A 17,783-nucleotide genomic window follows, 5' to 3' on the forward strand; every position below is an offset into this window, starting at 1 on the left:
CCCTAAAATATGACACACACATTGACAACGTATGCAAAACACATCATATGGAAAATAACATAGTGGAACAAAAACATGTATTTATCCGTACTATGAAAAACCTGACAAAACACAAGATAATCTATGGTTTGACAAACACAACTCTTACATAAACATGCACATTGACCATGCAAGTGCCAAACAACACACACATGTGCACGCATAGCTACCAGCTTACACTAGATCTAGGGTCAACAGTCATCCACTCACATGGACACAAACACAAACTTTGGGGTCCCCATGTACCTCGGGCGTGACATCACGGGGGGCGAACCCTGTTCCTCCGGTGGTCAGAATCAGGTTCAGCTCCTTCTCATCACACCAGTCCACCAATGTCTCCTGAGGACAGAGTGCAGAGAGACACACCATTGGCTGGCAGCAGTGTCAATCATATAGACAACAGACACGGGTTCAGGATAGAATACTAAAGCGCTGGGTGAATCTCAATTGTCTTTCCTTGATTCCTAGCATCCTCCCTTTTCACCTCCCCTTTCTCAAATTGCATTGGAGGAGAAGATCAGAGGGGACAAGTCCATTAAAATTCACCCACTGTGTGGGACAACAGTTTCCAAGACAGAAGGGTCTAACAATAACAACTCTTTAATGTAGGCCTTGTGAGAGAATACATGTGAGAATCCAAAATACTGTCACCTTTGAACTATAGCCTGCGGTGGGCTCTAGGGGGCAGCATGCAGTTAGAGTAGAGACAGCAAGAGAGAGACAGCGAGAGAGAGAGAGACAGCGAGAGAGAGAGAGAGACAGCGAGAGAGAGAGAGAGACAGCGAGAGAGAGAGAGACAGCGAGAGAGAGAGAGACAGCGAGAGAGAGAGAGAGAGAGAGAGACAGCGAGAGAGAGAGAGAGAGAGAGAGAGAGAGAGAGAGAGAGAGAGAGAGAGAGAGAGAGAGAGAGAGAGAGAGGGAGAGTGTAATAGAGGAGGGAGATATTTACCTTAATCTCATCAATCTCATCTGGGACTATTTTGTAGGAAGATATGACGCCTCCAAGCCTGTGGATGAGAAACAGAAAACAACAAGATCATAGTTAGTTCATATTCAGTCTCAACAAACTCACTAGAGACGGAAAGAGAGAGGGAGGGAAGAGGTAAACAAAACGGGGAGTGGAGAAATATGGAGCAAAAGACAGTAAGTAGGAGTGGGAGTAAAAGGAGAAGTGGTAAAACTGAGAGGAAGACAAAAAGGGTTATCCTGAACTGTACTCTAAGTTATGAGCCATCTGTATGTGCAGGTCAAAGAAAATGGACTCTCCAAAACAGACATTAAAGACAAAAGCGATAAGTAGTCAGTTTTAGCTATTTTTAGAGAGTGATAGAGATTCACTGAGAAAATGCCATGAGACTGTTAGTCAAAAGACAAATCATGTCCACTGGCGCCTACCAGTGGAAGACGTATTTACCACAACAGAGCAAGAACGACACAGTAAAGCCCAGTATGAAGTCTTCCCCTCAGAACTATAGTCAGACAAAAATATCATTTTTCTCAGCTCTTTAAATCATAAAATTGTGAAAACCACAATACACGGAAATATTGAACACAATGAACATACAACCATCAAAACCTCATTCTAGAGGGAATTCAGTCCACTGTCAAAAGGAAATCCATCCAAAGTGGGTCACAGCTAAATTGAGACATTCGAAAATGAAAATTTGTTCAACAAAACTAATCAGGATTTCCTTAATCCAGTTGTCAGAGAAACCACTTGTGTTGTGTGTGTGGATTGTGTGTTGGGGTGAGGTACGCAGCTTCTAGGGAAAGTAGACACACAAAAAGGTGGAATTCCAAGATGCAGACGTGGTTTGTTGTCCTCTCGATTACTTTTTGTATATATTGCAATTTATTATTCAATCTCTTTTTCCATTTTAAGTGAAATATACCTTCCGGTAACCCGCCTCGCTCAATGTGACACGGATCCGCTATTGTTTTCGACCCTATAGCCAAAACTTTCTTCAGAAGGTAGCCAGATAATTAGCTAAGTTACTAGCTATTTAGTCATTGTTAGCCACTGCTAGCGGCCTTTACCCTCTGCTCAGGCACCATGCATTTATTTAGCCTGGATAATACCTGCCAGCCTCTGACTGTTTTTCTCTACGACAACGCCAGATTCCTGCCGACCATTGATCATCACAGCTAGCTATCTTCAACTGAGTGACCTAGCCCCGAAGCTAGCCCTGAGCCAGGCGCATCTCCCGGATAGCAAACGAAATTCCCACAACTACAATACACATTTTGCTATTTGGCCAGGTCCCTTTGTCGACACGGTGCCTAGCCGTACCACCACGACTGACCCGCAGACGTAATTCCATCAGCTGTGCCCTCAACCGGCCTTTGCCGGACGACGGAGCAGACGCTTCTCCTTACCCCGGACTGCTAACTTTAAGCGCCATGTCTCCCGGGTGCTAGCGTAGTAATGGCTACCCCGCGGCTTCCCTGTTCCATCTATTGCTGTTCACTGGTCCCTATGATCACTTGGCTACATAGTTGATGACTGCTGGGCTGTTCATTTATCACGGTACTCGACTTTGTTTAACTTTGTTTATCTGTCGGCCCTAGCCCCGAACTCAGGCCCTGTGTGTAGTTAACCGACCCTCTCTGCCCACCATTTTACCTGTTGTTGTTGTTGTCTTAGCTGATTAGCTGTTGTTGTCTTACATTTACATTTACATTTAAGTCATTTAGCAGACGCTCTTATCCACCCGTTGTTGTCTTAGCTAGCTCACCCAATCAACACCTGTGATTGCTTTATGCCTCGTTTTATTTCTCTCTCAAAATGTCAATATGCCTTGTATACTGTTGTTTAGGATAATTAGCATTATTTTAGTTTACTGCGGACCCCCTAGTCCCACTGTACATGCCTTAGATACCTCATTTGTCCCACCTCCCACACATGCGTTTTTCTCACCCAGTATAACCACATGTCCAGAGATGCAACCTCTCTTATCACTCAGTGCCTGGGCTTACCTCCACTGTACCTGTACCTGCACCCCACCATACCCCTGTCTGCACATTATGCCCTGAATCTATTTTACCACGCCCAGAAATCTGCTCCTTTTATTCTCCGTCCCAAACGCACAAGACGACCAGTTTTGCTAGCCTTTAGTCGTACCCTCATCCTACTCCTCCGCTGTTCCTCGGGTGATGTGGAGGCTAACCCAGGCCCTTCGTGTTTCCAGGCACTCTCATTTGTTGACTTCTGTGAACGAAAAAGCCTTGGTTTCTTGCATGTTAACATCAGAAGCCTACTCCCTAAGTTTGTTTTACTCACTGCTTTAGCACACTCCACCAACACTGATGTCCTTGCCGTGTCTGAATCCTGGCTTAGGAAGCCCACCAAAAATTCTGAGATTTTCATACCCAACTACAACATTTTCCGTCAAGATAGAACTGCCAAAGGGGGAGGAGTTGCAATCTACTGCAGAGATAGCTTGCAAAGTTCTGTCACACTTTCCAGGTCTATGCCCAAACAGTTCGAGCTTTTAAAAATGAATCTCTCCAGAAATAAGTCTCACTGTTGCCGCCTGTTATAGATCCCCTCAGCTCCGAGCTGTGCCCTGGACACCATATGTGAATTGATTGCACCCCATCTATCTTCGGAGTTCGTTCTGTTAGGTGACCTAAACTGGAATATGCTTAACATCCCAGCAGTCCTACAATCTAAAATAGATGCCCTCAATCTCACTCAAATTATCAAGGAACCCACCAGGTACAACCCTAAATCCGTAAACATGGGCCCCCTCATAGACATTATCCTGGCCAACTTGCCCTCCAAATACACCTCTGCTGTTTTCAATCATGATCTCAGCGATTACTGCCTCATTGCTTGCATCCGCGATGGGTCCGCGGTCAAACGACCACCCCTCATCACTGTCAAACGCCCCCTAAAACACTTCTGCAAGCAGGCCTTTCTAATCGACCTTGTCCAGGTATCCTGGAAGGATATTGACCTCATAACGTCAGTTGAGGGTGCCTGGTCGTTCTTTAAAAGTAATTTCCTCACCATCTTAAATAAGCATGCCCCTTTCAAAAAATGTAGAACTAAGAACAGATGGTTGGTTCACTCCAGACCTGACTGCCCTTGACCAGCACAAAAACATCCTATGACATCCTATGACAGACTGCAATAGCATCGAATAGTCACTGCGATATAAAACTGTTTAGGGAAGTCAGGAACCAATACACACAGTCAGTCAGGAAAAAAAAGGCTAGCTCTTTCAAACAGAAATTTGCATCCTGTAGGTCGAACTCCAAAAAGTTTTGGGACACTGTAAAGTCCATGGAGAACAAGAGCACCTCCTCCCAGCTGCCCACAGCACTGAGGGTAGGTGACACGGTCACCACCGATAAATCCGTGATAATCGAAAATTTCAATAAGCATTTCTCTACGTCTGGCCATGCTTTCCTCCTGGCTACCCCAACCCTGGCAAACAGCTCGGCACCCCTCGCAGCTACTTGTCCTGAGCCCCCCAGCTTCTCCTTCACCCAAATCCAGATCGCAAATGTTCTGAAAGAGCTGCAAAACCTGGACCCGTACAAATCAGCTGGGCTAGACAATCTGGACCCTCTCTTTCTAAAATGATCTGCCGCCATTGTTGCAACCTCTATTCATTTAGTCTGAGATCCCCAAATGTTTGAAAGCTGTCGCGGTCATCTCCCTCTTCAAAGAGGGCGACACTCTAGACCCAAACTGCTACAGACCTATATCCATCCTGCACTGCCCTTTTAAAGTCTTTGAAAGCCAAGTTAATAAACAGATCACCGACCATTTCGAACCCCACCGTACCTTCTCCGTTGTACAATCCGGTTTCCGAGCTGGTCATGGGTGCACCTCAGCCACGCTCAAGGTACTAAAACATATCATAACCGCCATCGATAAAAGACAGTACTGTGCAGCAGTCTTCATCGACCTGGCCATGGCTTTTAACTCTGTCAATCACCGTATTCTTATTGGCAGACTCAATAGCCTTGGTTTTTCTAATGACTGCCTTGCCTGGTTCACCAATTACTTTGCAGATAGAGTTCAGTGTGTAAAATCGGAGGACCTGGTGTCCGGACCTCTGGCAGTCGCTATAGGGGTACCACAGGGTTCAGTTCTCGGGCCGACTCTTTTCTCTGTATATATCAACGATGTCGCTCTTGCTGCGGGTGATTCCCTAATCCACCTCTACGCAGACGACACCATTCTGTATACATCTGGCCCTTCTTTGGACAACGTGTTAACTAACTTCCAAATGAGCTTCAATGCCATACAACACTCCTTCCGTGGCCTCCAACTGCTCTTAAACGCTAGCAAAACAAAAAATGCATGCTTTTCAACCGTTCGCTGCCCGCACCCGCCTGCTTGACCAGCAACACTACTCTGGATGGTTCTGACCTAGAATACATGGACAACTACAAATACTTATTTTCCACCATATTTTGCAAATAAATTCATTAAAAATCATACAATGTGATTTTCTGGATTTTGTTTTCTCATTTTGTCTGTCATAGTTGAAGTGTTGAAGTGTACCTATGATGAAAATTACAGGCCTCTCTCATCTTATTAAGTGGGAGAACTTGCACAATTGGTGGCTGACTAAATACTTTTTTGCCCCACTGTAGGTGTCTGGCTAGACTGTAAACTCTCCTTCCAGACTCATATCAAACATCTCCAATTCAAAATCAAAACTAGAATCGGCTTTCTATTTTGCAACAAAGCCTCCTTCACTCACGCCGCCAAACTTACCCTAGTAAAACTGACTACTCTACTGATCCTAGACTTCGGCGATGTCATCTACAAAATAGCTTCCAGTACTCTACTCAGCAAACTGGATGCAGTCTATCACAGTGCCATTCGTTTTGTTACCAAAGCGCCTTATACCACCCACCACTGCAACCTGTATGCTCTAGTCGGCTGGCCCTCACTACATATTCGTCGCCAGACCCACTGGCTCCAGGTCATTTACAAGTCTATGCTAGGTAAAGCTCCACCTTATTACAGCTCACTGGTCACGATAATAACACCCACCCGTAGCACGTTCTCCAGCAGGTATATCTCACTGGTCGTCCCCAACACCTCTTTGGCCACCTTTCCTTCCAGTTCTCTGCTGCCAGTGACTGGAACGAATTGCAAAAATCGCTGAAGCTGGAGACTTACATTTCAGCTTACATCTGAGCAGCTAACCGATCGCTGCAGCTGTACATAGTCCATCTGTAAATAGCCCACGCAATCTACCTACCTCATCCCCATATTGTTTTTATTTACTTTGCTGCTCTTTTACACACCAGTATCACTACTTACACACCATCATCTGCTCATCTATCACTCCAGTGTTAACCTGCTAAATTGTAATTCCTTTGCTACTATGGCCTATTAATTTCCATACCTCCTCATGCCATTTGCACACACTGTATATAGACTTTCTTGTTTTTCTATTGTGTTGAATGTACGCTTGTTTATTCCATGTAACTCTGTGTTGTTGTTTCTGTCCCACTGCTTTGCTTTATCTTGGCCAGGTCGCAGTTGTAAATGAGAACTTGTTCTCAATTAGCTAACCTGGTTACATAAAGGTGAAATATATATACTTTTTAAATAAAATAAACACACGCACACACACACACACTTGGCCTTTCAGCAGTAGTAAAGTGGTGTTAAAAGAGAAGGTGGTATCATCTCATCGGTTTGTCTATAACAGCAGTGATACTTGTCGAAATGCCCTCCTGATTTGATTGGGGCAATGTTACTCCCAAAACTCCAGATTATTCTGGCCTAAGGAAATAGAGAAGGAGGAGGCCATTCGGAACAGCTGGGGAGAAGTAACGACAGAAGATGGGAAGAGGGGGAGAAAGAGATTGGTGTGTTTTATATTTACATAAGGTTGAGCGGTGTGTGTGTGTGTGTGTGTGTGTGTGTGTGTGTGTGTGTGTGTGTGTGTGTGTGTGTGTGTGTGTGTGTGTGTGTGTGTGTGTGTGTGTGTGTGTGTGTGTGTGTGTGTGTGTGTGTGTGTGTGTGTGTGTGTGTGTGTGTGTGTGTGTGTGTGTGTGTGTGTGTGTGTGTGTTAACCGCTGTTCCTGTCTACAGCTGCTGAGTCCCAGCTGTGCAGATCTGCTCTGTTCTGGGACAGCTACATTAATAAATTCAATCTACTACGCACTCTCTCTCCCTCTCTCCTCTTCCTCCTCTCCCTCCCTCCCTCTCTCTTTGCCTCCCTCCCTCTCCGGCCTCCCTCCCTCTCCGCCTCTATCTCATTAACTACTCTGTCAGGCCAGCTAAAAACTACACTTGAACAAGTCTCTCAAGTGTGCAGACGTACAGATACATTAACTACCCTTTCTATCTCCCCATTGCTCTGTAATTGTCCCTCTTCATCCATCTCTTTATCTCCGTCCCTTGTGATGGACTCTAACCCATCAGTGTCCGGAGCGGAGAACAGGTATCTAGCGCCAAATCATTCATGTGAAGGAGACGTAAAAGTCATTAGTGTGAGCGTGGTTGATCCCCCATCTATTCTCATCTGCTCTCATTAGCGAGAGAGAGAGAGAGAGAGAGAGAGAGGGGTGAGGAGAGAGAGAGAGACAGAGAGGGGGAGAGAGAGACGTTGCCAGGACCCTGTTAGTGAGTGAAACAGGTTTAAAGGGTGATGTATCAAGAGCCATCCTCTCTCCCTCCGTCCGTCCAATCCTATTTCTGTCTATCCCTGCCAACACTCATTAGCGACTCAGAGCATCCTGTCCCTTGATCACAGCACCGCCACACACGGTCACTCACTGTCACTCACACTACACTGACACTAACACACACGTAGACACACTACATACACATTATTTTTTTGGTGCAATTAATTTGAACTTTCTGACTGCATTGTTGGGAAAGGGCTCGTAAGTAAGCATTTCATGGTAAAGTGTAATTTAAGTTAAATGTTTATTTATTTTTTTAACCTTTATTTAACTAGGCAAGTCAGTTAAGAACTTAAGAACAAATTCTTATTTTCAATGATGGCCTAGGAACAGTGGGTTAACTGCCTGTTCTGGGGCAGAACGACAGATGTGTGTGTACCTTGTCAGGTCATGGGTTTGAAATTGCAACCTTCCGGTTACTAGTCCACTAGGCTACCCTGCCGCTACTTTTTGCAGGGCCACACTGTGTGTTTGTCTCTCTCTATGTGTGTGTATGTGTGTGCGTATCTGTGTGTGTGTATCCAAGTTTATGAGTGTCTCTAACTGGTGTACAGCCCCAGACTGTGTATGTGTGTAGTAGTCAGGTGTTGGTACAGTGGATGGATCCCAGTGTACAGCCCCAGACTGTGTATGTGTGTAGTAGTCAGGTGTTGGTACAGTGGATGAATCCTAGCGTACAGCCCCAGACTGTGTATGTGTGTAGTAGTCAGGTGTTGGTACAGTGGATGGATCCTAGCGTACAGCCCCAGACTGTGTATGTGTGTAGTAGTCAGGTGTTGGTACAGTGGATGGATCCTAGCGTACAGCCCCAGACTGTGTATGTGTGTAGTAGTCAGGTGTTGGTACAGTGGATGGATCCTAGTGTACAGCCCCAGACTCTGTATGTGTGTCGTAGTCAGGTGTTGGTACATCCGGCATGGACATCCTTGCAGACTGGGCATTAGTAACCAGTTAGCTAGCCTTGCCTTCTAGCATTACAGTCTAGGCACGGGGAGGGAGGTGTCATGGAGTCATCTATCACAGCCATCATCTGGTGCCTCAATGGTCCACAACACACACAGGTGCCTCAAATGTTCCACAACACACAGGTGCCTCAACGGTCTACAACACCAGGACACACACACGGTGCCTCAATGGTCCATTCCACAACACACACAGGTGCCTCAACGGTCCACAACACGATGCTGCCCTCGTGATATCAATTGTGGCACCAGAATAATTGGACCGAGATTATTTGATTATTTAAATGGCACGTTACACACTGGTACCTGATCCTTAACTCTGCGAGGATAGAGGGAGGGAGGTTGACATGGCTGGATGGAGGGTGAGAGAGATGCAGAGAAAAGGAGGGAGAGGGATGAGGAAGAGAGAGAGAGACAAGATGATCGTGGACTTCAGGAAACAGCAGAGGGAGCACCCCCCTATCCACATCGACGAGACCACAGTGGAGAAGGTGGAAAGCTTCAAGTTCCACATCACTGACAATCTGAAATGGTCCACCCACACAGACCTCGGGAGGCTAAAGAAATTTGGCTTGGCACCTAAAATCCTCACAAACTTTTATAGATGTACAATTGAGAGCATCTTGTCGGGCTGTATCAACACCTAGGACAGCAACTGCACAGGCCACAACCGCAGGGCTCTCCAGAGGGTGGTGTGGTCTGCACAACGCCTCACCGGGGGCAAACTACCTGCCATCCAGGACACCTACAGCTTCCGATGTCACAGGAAGGACAAACAGATCATCAAGGACAACAACCACCGGAGCGACTGCCTGTTCACCCTGCTATCATCCAGAAAGCAAAGTCAGTACAGGGGCAACAAAGCTGGGACGACGAGACTGAAAAACAGCTTCTATCTCAAGGCCATCAGACTATTAAATAGCCACCTCTAGCACATTAGAGGCTGCTGCCCCATATATAGTGGGGCAAAAAAAGTATTTAGTCAGCCACCATTGTGCAAGTTCTCCCACTTAAAAAGATGAGAGAGGCCTGTAATGTTCATCATAGGTACACTTCAACTATGACAGACAAAATAAATGTAAAAAATCCCCAAAAAATCACACTGTAAGATTTTTTATGAATTATTTTCCACATTTTTCAACCACTCCACAAATGTCTTGTTACCTTCTTCGAGATAGGGGCGCTCTTTTAATTTTTAGATTAAAAAAAACGTTCCCGTTTTAAACAAGATATTTTGTCACGAAAAGATGCTCGACTATGCATGTAATTGACAGCTTTGGAAATAAAAAACTCTGATGTTTCCAAAACAGCAAAGATATTATCTGTGAGTGCCACAGAACTGATGCTACAGGCGAAACCAAGATGAAATTTCAAACAGGAAGTGAGCCAAATTTGAGGCGCTGTGAATGCGCTCTGAACGAGCCTAAACTTTCTGCCGTTTCCCCAAGGTGTCTGCAGCATTGTGACGTATTTGTAGTGATATCATTGGAAGATTGGCCATAAGAGACTACATTTACCAGGTGTCCGCCCGGTGTCCTTTGTCGAAATTGGTGCGTAATCTTCAACTGCAAGCATTCTTCCATGTGATTCAGAGGAGAAAGCAGACTTCCACGAACGATATATCATAGAAGAGATATGTGAGAAACACCTTGAGGATTGATTCTAAACAACGTTTACCATGTTTCAGTCGATATTATGGAGTTCATTTGGGAAAAAGTTTGGCGTTTTGATGACTGAATTTTCTGTTTTTTTTGGTAGCCAAACGTGATGAACAAAACGGAGCGATTTCTCCTACACAAATAATCTTTTTGGAAAAACTGAACATTTGCTATCTAACTGAGAGTCTCCTCATTGAAAACATCCGAAGTTCTTCATAGGTAAATGATTTTATTTGAATGCTTTTCTTGTTTTTGTGAAAATGTTGCCCGCTGAATGCTACGCTAAATGCTACGCTAGCTATCAATACTGTTACACAAATGCTTGTTTTGCTATGGTTGAAAAGCATATTTGAAAATCTGAGATGACAGTGTTGTTAACAAAAGGCTAAGCTTGAGAGCTAGCATATTTATTTCATTTCATTTTCATGAATAGTTAACGTTGCGTTATGGTAATGAGCTTGAGGCTGTATTCACGATCCCGGATCCGGGATGGCTAGTAACTATAGTTTTGGCAGGTCGGTTAGGATAACTACTTTGTGCATGACACAAGTCATTTTTCCAGGACGACTCGTAAGGCTGTCTTTAAAGATTTGATCTCTCGCTCCAAAATGAGGAGCTCCTGGAGGGTTAAATTTGAATGATTTGTTGGTCCATCAGCTGATTCTGGAGGCTGGGTCCATGGCTTTGAAGGCTTCCTCCAAACTGACTTCTCTTGCCTTGAAGTTTGTGCCCCTGTCAGCCAGGATCTCATAGGGTTTCCTCCGTCGGGAGATAAACCGTCGAAGGGCCATGAGAAAGGTTTCAGTATCCAAACTCTCCAGTATGTCCAGGTGGACACATCTAGTTGTCAAACACTTGAATAGAATTCCCCAGCGCTTTTCCACTCGACGACCTAGCTTGATTGTCAAGGGGCCAAAGCAATCTACTCCTGTTGACCAGAAAGGTGGTTTGAGGAGGCACACGTGAGCAGGGGGGTAAATCTGTAAGTCGCTCTGGATAAGAGCGTCTGCTAAATGACTTAAATGTAAATGTAAATCTGCAATTTTGAGCACAGTGACTCCGGCCTGCCATCTCTGACATTCCCCGAAGGCATATTTGTGCTCACAAATGGCTCCTCGTCCTCCAAGTATCCAAGTACTTACGCCTCATGTCCCCATACTCTCTCTGGCCCTGGGCGGAGAAGCCTCTCATCATAACTTTTGATGAGGAGGCTGGTAATAGGGTGTCTGGAGTCACGTACAATTGGGTGGAAAGCATTGGGATCCAAGACTTCTGCTTGGCTCAGCCTCCCTCCGACTCTGATCATTCCGAGGATTTGGTCATATTCTGGGGCAAGAGAGAGAAGACGGCTGTCCTTAACCACTTCCCTACCGGCTTTCAGAGATTTTAGCTCCTCAGGGAAGCTAACTGCTTGTGCATGGTGGAGGAGCATTGTCTCTGCTGCGAGGGAGATGGGTATGGAAGCCACCCCATCTGAGGTCTGGTTTGTGGCAGCGATCTGATCCGGCAGTATTTGGGATTGTGCTAGGTCAGGGAGAGCTGTTGCTGGTTCCGTAGAGATACTGTAGCATTGGGCGGACTTCCTTAATTCATGAGCTTCAGTTGGTTGCGGAGGGGCCGCACGACTGGGGGCTGTCGGCCACTCGTTCCCTGGTTGGGACAAGAATGGTGGTCCCAAGCTCCAGCAATGGGGTTGAGCCAGTTCCTTAACTTCTTGACGCACCCATCCCGTTAGCGGGATCATTTTCGTCAACATCCACTGAATTGCAGATTGCCAAATTCAAATTAAATTACTAAAAATATTACATTTTCATGAAATCACAAGTGCAATATAGCAAAACACAGCTTAGTTTGTTGTTAATCCACCTGGTGTGTCAGATTTCAAAAAAGCTTTTCGGTGAAAGCATACCAAGCGTTTATGTAAGGACATCTCTCTCAGCAGACAAAACATTACAAACAGCTAGCAGCAAAGTAGATTGGTCACAAAAGTCAGAAAAGCAATAAAATTAATCACTTACCTTTGATGATCTTCTGGCCGTTCCAAGATGGCGTAGCAGTCGGACGTGTGTTTTGTCTTGTCCCGTCCTGTCTGGTAACCGGAACCCCCATCAGAAGCTAGCCAGCTAACTAGCTACTAGCTAGTACTCAGTTAGCCACTGCTAGCGGTCTTCAAAGCTAACTAGGACACCAGCGCGACATCAACCCAGAGCATATCAGACTGCTTTTTCTCTACCACATCTCCGGATTCCTACCGCAAGCTCTGAACCTTTACACCGGATCATCGCAACTAGCTAGCTGCAATCCGAGTGGCTACTCCTGGCTAACGTCTCTGTCCCAAAGCAAGCACCAGTTAGCCTTGAGCTAGCCTCGAGCTAAGCCCATCTCCCGACTAGCCGAAGAGGTCCAACAATACCTCCTTTGCCAATTGGCCTGGACCCTTTACTGCCGACACGGAGCCCCGCCGATCCATCACGACTGGTCCGCCGACATAATCGTCCGAGGTGGTTTCAACAGGCTTTTCCGTTGCGACATCGCCAAAGATTCATCTGCTGGCCAAGGCCCGCGAGCTTTCTGAATCGCTGTGTCTCCAGCTCACCTAGCGTACTAGAGCACCTGTAGCATACTCCTGGGCTACAATTACCCGGGCCCACGACCAGTCTGTCGATGTCACCGCATGAAGAGGAATAAACAGACTCACCCCATCGCGACGTCCCCCAAAGGTTAACTCTCTAGCCCTCGCTATCTCCCTGCTTGCTAATTCGGCCTGCTAACGGCTAGCTTGTCTAGCTCCGGTCCGCTAACTGCTACCTTGACTGCTACCTTGTCTAGCCCGGGCCTACGAACTGTTAGCTTGTTAGCACAGGCCTGCTAACCGTCAATCACCGCGTCCCAAACACTCTCTGAACACATTTACTTTCTATCTCTTTTTGATTTTTAATTTGTTTATACCTTCCGGAAACCTGCCTCACCCAATGTGATACGGAATCGCTATTACTTTTAATTTTATTTTTATGACACACTCAAGAACCTCCAGACGCTAACCAGCTAACTAGCTACAAGCTATTTAGTCATTGTTAGTTTTTTTAAAAACCTGGATAACACTCGCCAGCCCAGCTTCCCTGCCCATCCACCGCTGCCCCCTGGACACTGATCTCTTGGCTACATAGCTGACGCACGCTGGACTGTCCATTAATCACGGTACTCCATTCTGCTTGTTTGTTTTATCTGTCGGCCCAGTTGCCTAGTCAACGCCATTTTACCTGCTGTTTGTTGTGCTAGCTAATTAGCCTCGCCTACTGTTTTTAGCTAGCCTTCCCAATTCAACACCTGTGATTACTGTATGCCTCGCTGTATGTCTCTCTCAAATGTCAATATGCCTTGTATACTGTTGTTCAGGTTAGTTATCATTGTTTTAGTTCACAATGGAGCCCCTAGATCCACTCTGCATACCCCTGTTACCTCCTTTGTCCCACCTCCCACACATGCGGTGACCTCACCCATTACAACCAGCATGTCCAGAGATACAACCTCTCTCATCATCACCCAGTGCCTGGGCTTACCTCCGCTGTACCCGCACCCCACCATACCCCTGTCTGCGCATTATGCCCTGAATATATTCTACAATGCCCAGAAACCTGCTCCTCTTATCCTCTGCCCCCAACGCTCTAGGCGACCAGTTTTGATAGCCTTTAGCCGCACCCTCATACTACTCCTTCTCTGTTCCGCGGGTGATGTGGAGGTAAACCCAGGCCCTGCATGTCCCCAGGTACCCTCATTTGTTGACTTCTGTGATCGAAAAAGCCTTGGTTTTATGCATGTCAACATCAGAAGCCTCCTCCCTAAGTTTGTTTTACTCACTGCTTTAGCACACTCTGCTAACCCTGATGTCCTTGCCGTGTCTGAATCCTGGCTCAGGAAGGCCACCAAAAATTCAGAGATTTCCATACCCAACTATAACATCTTCCGTCAAGATAGAACTGCCAAAGGGGGCGGAGTCGCAGTCTACTGCAGAGATAGCCTGCAAAGTAATGTCATACTTTCCAGGTCCATACCCAAAATGTTTGAACTACTAATTTTGAAAATTACTCTCTCCAGAAATAAGTCTCTCACTGTTGCCGCCTGCTACCGACCACCCTCAGCTCCCAGCTGTGCCCTGGACACCATTTGTGAATTGATCGCTCCCCATCTAGCTTCAGAGTTTGTTCTGTTAGGTGACCTAAACTGGGATATGCTTAACACCCCGGCAGTCCTACAATCTAAGCTAGATGCCCTCAATCTCACTCAAATCATCAAGGAACCCACCAGGTACAACCCTAACTCTGTAAACAAGGGCACACTCATAGACGTCATCCTGACCAACTGGCTCTCCAAATATACCTCCGCTGTCTTCAACCAGGATCTCAGCGATCACTGCCTCATTGCCTGTATCCGCCATGGAGCCGCAGTCAAACGACCACCCCTCATCACTGTCAAACGCTCCCTAAAACACTTCTGCGAGCAGGCCTTTCTAATTGACCTGGCCCGGGTATCCTGGAAGGACATTGACCTCATCCCGTCAGTTGAGGATGCCTGGTCATTCTTTAAAAGTAACTTCCTCACCATTTTAGATAAGCATGCTCCGTTCAAAAAATGCAGAACCAAGAACAGATACAGCCCTTGGTTCACTCCAGACCTGACCACCCTCGACCAGCACAAAATCATCCTGTGGCGGACTGCAATAGCATCGAATAGCTCCCGTGATATGCAACTGTTCAGGGAAGTCAGGAACCAATACACGCTGTCAGTCAGGAAAGCTAAGGCCAGCTTCTTCAGGCAGAAGTTTGCATCCTGTAGCTCCAACTCCAAAAGGTTCTGGGACACTGTGAAGTCCATGGAGAACAAGAGCACCTCCTCCTAGCTGCCCACTGCACTGAGGCTAGGTAACACTGTCTCCACCGATAAATCCATGATTATCGAAAACTTCAATAAGCACTTCTCAACGGCTGGCCATGCCTTCCGCCTGGCTACTCCAACCTCGGCCAACAGCTCCGCCCCCCCCGCAGCTCCTCGCCCAAGCCTCTCCAGGTTCTCCTTTACCCAAATCCAGATAGCAGATGTTCTGAAAGAGCTGCAAAACCTGGACCCGTACAAATCAGCTGGGCTTGACAATCTGGACCCTCTATTTCTGAAACTATCTGCCGCCATTGTCGCAACCCGTATTACCAGCCTGTTCAACCTCTCTTTCATATCGTCTGAGATCCCCAAGGATTGGAAAGCTGCCGCAGTCATACCCCTCTTCAAAGGGGGAGACACCCTGGACCCAAACTGTTATAGACCTATATCCATCCTGCCTTGCCTATCTAAGGTCTTCGAAAGCCAAGTCAACAAACAGGTCACTGACCATCTCGAATCCCACCGTACCTTCTCCGCTGTGCAATCTGGTTTCCGAGCCGGTCACGGGTGCACCTCAGCCACACTCAAGGTACTAAACGATATCATAACCGCCATCGATAAAAGACAGTACTGTGCAGCCGTCGTCATCGACCTCGCCAAGGATTTCGACTCTGTCAATCACCATATTCTTATCGGCAGACTCAATAGCCTCGGTTTTTCGGATGACTGCCTTACCTGGTTAACCAATTACTTTGCAGACAGAGTTCAGTGTGTCAAATCGGAGGGCATGCTGTCCGGTCCTCTGGCAGTCTCTATGGGGGTGCCACAGGGTTCAATTCTCGGGCCGACTCTTTTCTCTGTATATATCAATGATGTTGCTCTTGCTGCGGGCGATTCCCTGATCTACCTCTACGCAGACGACACCATTCTATATACTTTCGGCCCGTCATTGGACACTGTGCTATCTAACCTCCAAACGAGCTTCAATGCCATACAGCACTCCTTCCGTGGCCTCCAACTGCTCTTAAACGCGAGTAAAACCAAATGCATGCTTTTCAACCGATCGCTGCCTGCACCCGCATGCCCGACTAGCATCACCACCCTGGATGGTTCCGACCTTGAATATGTGGACATCTATAAGTACCTAGGTGTCTGGCTAGACTGCAAACTCTCCTTCCAGACTCACATCAAACATTTCCAATCGAAAATCAAATCAAGAGTCGGCTTTCTATTCCGCAACAAAGCCTCCTTCACTCACGCCGCCAAGCTTACCCTAGTAAAACTGACTATCCTACCGATCCTCGACTTCGGCGATGTCATCTACAAAATGGCTTCCAACACTCTACTCAGCAAACTGGATGCAGTCTATCACAGTGCCATCCGTTTTGTCACTAAAGCACCTTATACCACCCACCACTGCGACTTGTATGCTCTAGTCGGCTGGCCCTCACTACATATTCGTCGCCAGACCCACTGGCTCCAGGTCATCTACAAGTCCATGCTAGGTAAAGCTCCGCCTTATCTCAGTTCACTGGTCACGATGGCAACATCCATCCGTAGCACACGCTCCAGCAGGTGTATCTCACTGATCATCCCTAAAGCCAACACCTCATTTGGCCGCCTTTCGTTCCAGTACTCTGCTGCCTGTGACTTGAACGAACTGCAAAAATCGCTGCAGCTAACCGATCGCTGCAGCTGTACATAGTCTATTGGTAAATAGCCCACCCATTTTCACCTACCTCATTCCCATACTGTTTTTACACTGTTTTTTATTTATTTACTTTTCTGCTCTTTTGCACACCAATATCTACCTGTACATGACCATCTGATCATTTATCACTCCAGTGTTAATCTGCAAAATTGTATTATTCGCCTACCTCCTCATGCCTTTTGCACACATTGTATATAGACTGCCCATTTTTTTTCTACTGTGTTATTGACTTGTTAATTGTTTACTCCATGTGTAACTCTGTGTTGTCTGTTCACACTGCTATGCTTTATCTTGGCCAGGTCGCAGTTGCAAATGAGAACTTCTTCTCAACTAGCCTACCTGGTTAAATAAAGGTTAAATAAAAAATAAATTAAAAAAAGATGTTTGCACTCACGAGACTCCCAGATACACAACAAATGTTCCTTTTGTTCCATAAAGATTATTTTATATCCAAAATACCTCAATTTGGTTGGCGCGTTATGTTCAGAAATCCACAGGATCTAGCGGTCACGACAGGGCAGACGAAAATTCCAAACGTTTTTTTAATAATCAATCCTCAGGTTGTTTAAAAACAATATATAATCAAGAATATTTCAACCGGACTGTAGCAAAGGAGTGGTGCTTTGCCTAGATTAAGGAGGAATGCTAACTTGTGTCACTGGTGTAGAGGGTGTTGGCGGAGCGGCCTGTCCCCCGTGCTGGCTGTTGACCTCGGAGCCTTCAGGGACTGTGTGCCATGCTGTACCAGAAGAGCAGATAGGGAAAGAAAGGCAGACAGGTCAGGTCCATGTGGAGAGGTGGTCAGGTCAACTCCCTGGTCGTTCCTCTCCAGGAAGGATGAGACCATCCGTGCCTCCTCCAATTTCCTTCTTG

At 46.4% G+C, this 17,783-nt stretch overlaps 1 protein-coding gene across 12 annotated transcripts in view; it reads right to left on the bottom strand.

The window, feature by feature from the left end:
* The window catches only part of gphna (gephyrin a), a 149,919-nt gene that overhangs the window by 102,445 nt on the left and 29,691 nt on the right, over positions 1-17,783 (bottom strand). For 9 of the 12 annotated variants that reach the window (XM_046367298.1, XM_046367295.1, XM_046367296.1 and 6 more), the window contains exons 3-4: positions 989-1,046; positions 250-378 (exon numbers count right to left, since the gene is read on the bottom strand). In XM_046367298.1, the coding sequence (XP_046223254.1) occupies positions 250-378; positions 989-1,046 (187 nt within the window). The remainder of the gene's footprint in view (positions 1-249; positions 379-988; positions 1,047-17,783) is intronic. The other 3 variants (XM_046367300.1, XM_046367301.1, XM_046367290.1) reach the window with 1 other exon arrangement.

The sequence above is a fragment of the Oncorhynchus gorbuscha genome, linkage group LG10 (assembly GCF_021184085.1).
Source record: "Oncorhynchus gorbuscha isolate QuinsamMale2020 ecotype Even-year linkage group LG10, OgorEven_v1.0, whole genome shotgun sequence".
Lineage (NCBI taxonomy): Eukaryota > Metazoa > Chordata > Actinopteri > Salmoniformes > Salmonidae > Oncorhynchus > Oncorhynchus gorbuscha.